Genomic DNA, 7,673 nt, shown 5'->3' on the forward strand with positions numbered 1-7,673 from the left:
TCCTTCCCGGTCCCTGTCTCCGTGTGTGTATGTTAGTGTGTGCAACAGTGTATTTTAATATGAGTGTTAAAAAAGGAATTCCAAGTTTTTATGACCCTTAACAAGCTCAATAAACTTTACACACACACACACACTCACTCCAAAACAGGACACACAAGCAGTGAAGAGGTTGAGCTAAACCCCGATTTTATCTTAGTTTTTGAATGCGCCTGTATGACTGTGTGTGATTATTTGTAGATTCGAGATGGATTTGATGGTGGGAAAACATGCCTTCAGGTAGACGGTGAGTGTTTGCATGTGTGTGTCTGTGTATAGGTACGAGTGTGCGTTTGTGTGTGTTAGGGGGTGGGTGAACCGGTGCATGTCAGACAGCAAAGAGTTATCTAGGCATCTGAGCCAAAAGAGCCTCACAAACAGAAGGGAGCGCGCAGGAGGGCGAGAGGGAGGGAAAGAGGAGAGAAGATCAAATAAAAGAGAAAAGAAGGACAGGAGACTCCCTGTAGGATAATGTGTAGGGCCTGATGACACAGGGCAACAACAAATCTGAAGAGAGAGAAAACATCAGGGATACGGGAGTTTTTAGGCAGTGTACAGGTGTCTCTATCTCTCTGGACACTTCTGGTGGCCTGAGCAGCATGTGTGTGCGTGTTGTGCTGTTGTTTTTGCTGGGAGTGTATATGATGTGTGTTCGTGTGTGGTGTCAGAGGGACATTCTGGTGGCCGGACCCCCAAACAGCGCAACATCACCCCCCAAAATACATCAGCCTCACTCTCAGGACTCGAGGCTCAGAAAGACTCCAGAGAACCGCAAACATGCACAGGTAAGCATTAGCAATAGGAAAACATGATCATGATCTCTGTGGGAGATTTAAGAGTGTATCGCTTAACAATAACATCTTCATTGTTAGTATTAGTTAATGCAGTGGTTCCACACTGGAGGTGGCAGGACATTGGGTCTCTTGGTGATTTCCAAAAGTCAAATAAATGTAATTAAACTATTAGAATGACCATATTTAATCCGTAACCCACAGAAGATAAAAATAGGAACATTAAAATAGCAAAAATATGTAAATTAAGCCATCAGCCTTTTAATTTGATTGTGTTACGTTGCAGTAATAACACAGCAATAGTGTTAACTGCAGCAGATTGATTTTATAGCACCAGCTTAAATATTCTGACACCTTGATGGCAATCAAATACATTAAAAATGAACACAGGTCACAACTGAACATTGAGGATCTCTGAGTGGTGGTCTCCAAAATTAAACTAAGAATAGACTTGTGCTGAAAACATTGTGCCCACCAGTCTCATTAGATAAGGTTAATATTAGATTAATTTAATAAATTACTATATAAATTATAGCCTACGGTTGTTGGACTGCTGCACATTTTTGTGTTGTCAATATGCTCGTTTTTATATAGGCCTATTGATCCGTCCACATCTGAGGAATGTGGGGTTCGCTAGTCACTGGCTTTGTTATTTTGGGGGTCGCAGGCTGAAAAGTTTGGAAACCCCTGAGTTAATGCATTAGATAATATAAATGTTCACTGACAATATATATATTTTTTTAATTGTCAAACATTATTATTGTTAGTTCCTGGTGCATTGTGTAATATAAACAGATCGTTTTTAGATTTAATTAGTTTTTTTACCTAAATAGTAAAATAGTTTAATAGTAAAAATGCCATAGGGTTGTTATTTATTGATACGTGTTCTAGCTAATGATAACAAGTGGAACCCTATTGTGAAGTGTTACCCTCATTTGTTTTCCAACAGATATCATTTATTAATGTTCCTCAAGTGCACTAGTATTACCAAACATTTAAATATACTTCATTATATTAGTCATATAAATTTAAGTTAATGCTAATGCTAATCTAATCTAATGCTAATGCTAATCTCAATATTTAGTAACAAACAATTAAAATATAAAGTTGTATATGCATGCGTTACATAAGTTTCACATGTAAAACATATGAAACATGTAGTTTTGGAACATTTTCATGTCTGGAAAAAATGTGATCACCTGGAAATTTTTGCTAAATATTTCAAAAACACACTTTATTTGACTTGTTTTATATATGATTTTTCTGACACACATATTTTTTTATGTGAGGCAAAGTTAGTATACTTTGTAAAAAACACAACCATAAGTCCAAGGCACTCAAAAAGTAAGTAAAAAAATTAAAAAGCCTTTATTAATATTATGTTAATATTAAACATTATGTTATTAAAGGCTTTTTAATTTTTTTACTTACTTTTATGAGTGCCTTGGACTTATGATTGTGTTGTTTACCTTATCCCTAATCCCTTTTCCAAGGAGCAACGACACATTAATTACCCCGAAGCACTTTTTGCTTGATTTTGGATTTTAGTATATTTTATATTTGCTTTGTCTTTTTTATTGATATATATATATATACAAAACATTTTCTTATGTAGGCCCAAAAAGCAAACTTGATTAAGGCTAGTGGGCCAAAGTTAAATATAGTTACCATGGGTAATTTCTTAATTTACTTAATAATATTTAAAAAATAACTAGAAAACGTTGCTTTATATTAACTAATACAGTATAATTTTATTTACATTTTATAATGAACATATTATCGTAAAAACAAAAACAATCTCATTTATAACAGAATGGTTACACTAGTTTTTGCCTTGATTTGCTCTCCGATGTCTTCTGCATGGTCCACTATTCGTCGTGTGACAGTATTTATATTTCTAAAAATCAGATTCATTTACATTTAGTTGAAACATTTAATTCAGTTTGCTTATTTGTAGCTCAGCAATAAACAAACAACCAAAAAAAATGTTTATGTCAGATGGGATGGTGGGCTAAATGAAAGGTTACAATGGGCCAACTTTGGCCCACAGGCCCTATTTTGGGTATCACTGTTATAGAGAATATTAACTACTGGAAATATTGCATATAACAATACTGACATTAATAAAAAGTGTTAACATATGAAGAACTGGAATACTGAGACTGAATAGACATTTGTGTTTCATCGATTTGTGTCCCGCAGGTGTCTGACACCTCTGAGCGGCTCATCCAGCTGCAGCGCTGTATGCTACAACATGAATCAGTGGCTGTGAGTCAGGGAGATGGGTCAGACTCACTGGTCGCCTTTCTGGCTCTAATGGCGGCGGTGCTGACTGAATGTAACCTCCACTGCCATAGTCAGAGACTGCGAGAGATGGCCACCAGACTCGGTCATTAACTAACACAACATACAACCACTTACATTTCCTTTATAAATGATGTGGAACAGGCTGAAATAAGGGCCTTTTCCAATTTGTTTATTAAACTAACCACTCTTCATCATTTGTTATTTCCTTCCTGCTATTCTCTCAATTAAGCTAACACACTTGGCAAACAGAGGTGCTGTTAGGAATGCAAGAAAACGGACCCGCGACAGCCTCCATCTGACCCTTTCATTACCTTTCTCTAACCTTTGTATAACCTTACAACAAACCAAACAATACTGAAATAGTCTACAAGCAAATAATCTAATAATTTACTCTTTAAACAAGCTATATTGCATCAGATGTTATCTCTTCCCCACGATTGACCTCTATTGAATTTATTTTTTTGTTTCTTTATATCATATTGCTATAGCCTGTTTGATAGAATTTAATTCAGAGAGGAACTTCCCAAATCAAAAATAATCTAGGCCCTGTAGTTGGAAAATAACTATAAGGTATATTAAAAACAGTTCTAACGGTGTGTTCTTCCTCATTGTATCTTCCTCATTGTGCTAGAATGATAAAAGATCATTTCTAATCCCATTTATGGATGGAAAATTTTAAGATAAATGTTAAAAATCTTAATGAACTCCTTGAGGGTTGCCTTGACTCTCTCTCTTTCGGTCTTAGAAAATGTGGTGGGCAAAAACGGGGAGAAAGACTTGCTGCTGTTACTGAAGAGTATCACACATTCTAAACCTAATGGCCTCAAACCAAGGACTCCTACAGGTGAGCCACACACACACAAAGATAGCCAGCCAGATACACAGAACAAACACCCTGTGAAGTCCAGCAGAGTATTTATTGCACAAATGTTCACAGATGGTTTGTTTGCATCTATACGGCAGCGCCTCCATCTGCAGGGCTTTACCCTCAAGACTGTCATGAAATCTACCAATTAGGAATCAAAGAGAACGGAATCTACACCATACAGCCCGATCCAAAGCAGCCAGCGCTGGAGGTACAAACATCACATCAGGCAGAGGAACCTAAAAACCTAAATATTTTCAAAATGTTACATTAAATCTTTAAATATATTTTGATTTAAAATGATACAGCAAACAGCTACTTTTGTTATAATAAACGCCACTGTGATTGTTAGTTTGAAATCGAACGCATATCAAATGTGACTGAAAGGCATAGTTCAGCCAAAACTGAAAATTCACTCCTGATTATCTTCTGTTGAATACAAAAGAAGATACTTTGAAGAAAGCTAGAAACCTCTAACTATTGACATCCACCATATTTGGAGGTCAATGGTTACAAGTTTTTAACATTGTTCAAAATATCTTCTTATGTGGTCAGACTCATAAAGATTTAGAACTATCTGAAGGTGAGCTAATAGTGTGTAAATTTTCAGTTTTGGGTGAATCATCTCTTTAATGAGAATAAATGTTTATCCCCCTTTTTGTCATTGTGTGGGCAATTTGATTAAAAAAAAAATTTTATAAAGAGAGAGACCTTTCCTGACATTCAATGTTGTCTAAAGCATGTAAGATCAAATAGTGAGTAGTACACTGTAAAAAAATATTGTTTCCTATTTTGTGATTCACAAATGTTTTCTTTTTTACAGTTGTGAATTGCATTATGGGAGCTTAATCTCTGCTCTGCTGAATTTGGATGTAAAAAATTTAACTTTACAGTTTAACAAGTGAATTTTATTTACATTTTAGCAGTTTAAAATAATTAAAATCTATACGAAATTATAGGCGGCACAGTGGCTCAGTGGTTGGCACCATCGCCTTACAGCAAGAAGGTCACAAGTTCGAGTTTGCACGTTTTTCCTGTGTTCGCATGGGTTTCCTCTGGGTGCTCCGGTTTCCCCCACAGTCCAAAGACATGAATTGGATGAACTAAATTGACCATAGTGTTTGTGTGTGTGTGATTGTGAGCATGTATGGGTGTTTCTCAGTACTGGGTCAGAAGGGCATCCGCTGCGTTAAACGTGCTGGATATGTTGGCAGTTCATTTCAATGTGGCGACTCCTAATAAATAAGGGACTAAGCCGAAGAAAAATGAATGAATGAGTGAATAAGAAATTATATAGAGAGAAAAGTCTGTAAAATAACAGAAATAGTACAGCTAGCCGACAGCTAGCTCTCTGCAACCCTCACATGGTCGGCCGCTGAAGCTAAGCAGGGCTGTGCCTGGTCAGTACCTGGATGGGAGACCACATGGGGGTGCTCAACCTGCGGTCTGTGTGGGTCCTAACGCTTCAGTATAGTAAAGGGGACTCTATATTGCTTTATGAGCGCCGTCTTTCGGATGAGACGTTAAACCGAGGTGCTGACTCTGTGGTCGTTAAAAATCCCAGGATGTCCCTTGAAAAAGTTAGGGGCTTAACCCTGGCATCCTGGCCAAATTTGCCCACTGGCCTCTGCCCATCATGGCCTCCTAACCATCCCCATATCATAATCTTCATCACTCTGTCTCCTCTCCACCAATCAGCTGGTATGTGGTCTGTCGCAATATAGCTGCATCATTCAGGTGGATGCTGCACATTGGTGGTGGATGAGGAGATTCACCCCAATGTGTAAAGGGCTTTGAGTGTTCAGAAAAGCGCTAAATAAATGTAAGGAGTTATTATTATTATTATTACAGAAACAGGCTTTTGTACCGTAATATACAACATCAATTCAAACAATATATCACTTTAAACTATTAAATGTTAATAAAAGTCACTTATTTAACTTTTAAAGGTTAAAAGTTGTTGAAAGAAAGATCAAGGTATCATAATGTAATCCAAAAGTATAAATAAATGAGGAAAAATAACAAATAAAAACATAAATTACAAAATATGTTGACGGCGCAGCCTCACATCAAGAAGGTCGCTGTTTCGAGCCTTGGCTGCTGCCGCGTGTGCTCCAGTTTCCCCCACCGTCCAAAGACATGAATTGGATGAACTAAACTGACCATAATGTATGAGTGTGTAAATGTGAGCGTGTATGGGTGTTTCCCAGTGATGGGTTGCAGCTGGAAGGGCATCTGCTAGGTACAACATATGCTGGATAAGTTGGCGGTTCATTCCGCTGTGGCGGAAAAGAAATGATTGAATGAATAAATCACAAAATATGGAAAACTGCTAATTTTCAGATTTTTTTACAGTGTAGCTCTACAGGACGCAGAAAAACCTTTAAGTGTACTTTGTGAGAGATTTCCTGATGATTTGTCTATTTCAGGCTGTGTGTGACATGGTTTCAGCTGGAGGAGGATGGACGGTGTTCCAGCGTCGATTTGATGGAAAAAACTGACTTTAACCGAACCTGGCAGGAGTACCGTGATGGATTTGGCTCCCCGCAGACAGAGCACTGGCTAGGGAACACATTTCTCTATGCATTAACCGCCAACGGGCAACACACACTCCGAATCACTCTACAAGACTGGCATGAACAGACACGCCATGCTAATTATAACAACTTTAAAGTGGCTGGAGAAAACCAGAGGTATACGCACACACATTCATCTAAAGTCCAGCAACAAATTGAAAAAAAAGTGAATTATTTATAACCGCATATATGATATTTTTTCCTCGAGGTTCCGTCTGACTGCTCGAGAGTACCACGGTGATGCTGGCAATGCATTCAGCTACAGCAAACAGTACAATCACGATGGCAGAGCGTTCAGCACATATGACCGGGATCATGACCGCTACGCTGCTGGTAACTGTGCCCGTTACTATGGTGCAGGCTGGTGGTTTGATTCCTGTTTGGCTGCAAACCTCAATGGACGCTTCCATCACGGCCGTTACAGCGGCATCACAGACGGCATCTACTGGGGTACCTGGTATATCCTGACCGAGTATCGCACTGGGGAAAGATATTCATTTAAGAGCGTTGAAATGAAAACGAGACCCAGGCGAAGCTAGGAAAAAAGCTTTTTTTAAATGATAAATTCTAAATTCTTGATATATAATCAAACTCTTGCACTGCATTTCATCTCAATAATGGCATGAGAACACATTTATGAACATTTATGAGATAATAAATGTCAATTAACATGTTTTGAACAATCTTGTTTTTCTCAAAGTATACTATCCATTTATCCGTTACACTGTCCGAAAAAGAAATCTAAAGAATTTGTGGATTTTATCCACCATAATCTGTAAAGAGTGATAAATAAATTGATTAAACCCCCTCTAACTTTGAACAGCTAAGTTGACTTATTTTTTAAAATTCTGCACATAATTAATTTACTTAATAATTTTAAGGCAACAGGTTTACTCACTTTTTTAAGTAAAGTCAACCAATTCACTTTAAAATCAACGGGTTACTCACTTTTTAGAAGTAAAGTCAACTAACAGCTGTTCACAGTGATGCCACATTTAACCACATTAGACACCTCAATGCATTCACTATCTTGTAATGGTCAACATGTTACTTTCACAGTTCTAATCATATTTTACATATTTAAATGATTGTAAAAAT

General features: G+C 37.4%; 1 protein-coding gene across 1 annotated transcript; it reads left to right on the forward strand.

The window, feature by feature from the left end:
- The first annotated feature begins 531 nt into the window (after positions 1-531).
- si:ch211-157b11.8 (fibroleukin) lies at positions 532-7,115 on the forward strand. Its single transcript, XM_056459121.1, is given in 7 exon segments — positions 532-821; positions 3,030-3,216; positions 3,880-3,978; positions 4,098-4,210; positions 6,429-6,491; positions 6,493-6,692; positions 6,784-7,115. Coding segments are annotated over 7 exon segments (1,179 nt in total). The 5' UTR covers positions 532-635; the 3' UTR covers position 7,115.
- Positions 7,116-7,673: the final 558 nt, after the last annotated feature.

This window comes from Danio aesculapii, chromosome 6, assembly GCF_903798145.1.
Source record: "Danio aesculapii chromosome 6, fDanAes4.1, whole genome shotgun sequence".
In the NCBI taxonomy this organism is placed as follows: domain Eukaryota; kingdom Metazoa; phylum Chordata; class Actinopteri; order Cypriniformes; family Danionidae; genus Danio; species Danio aesculapii.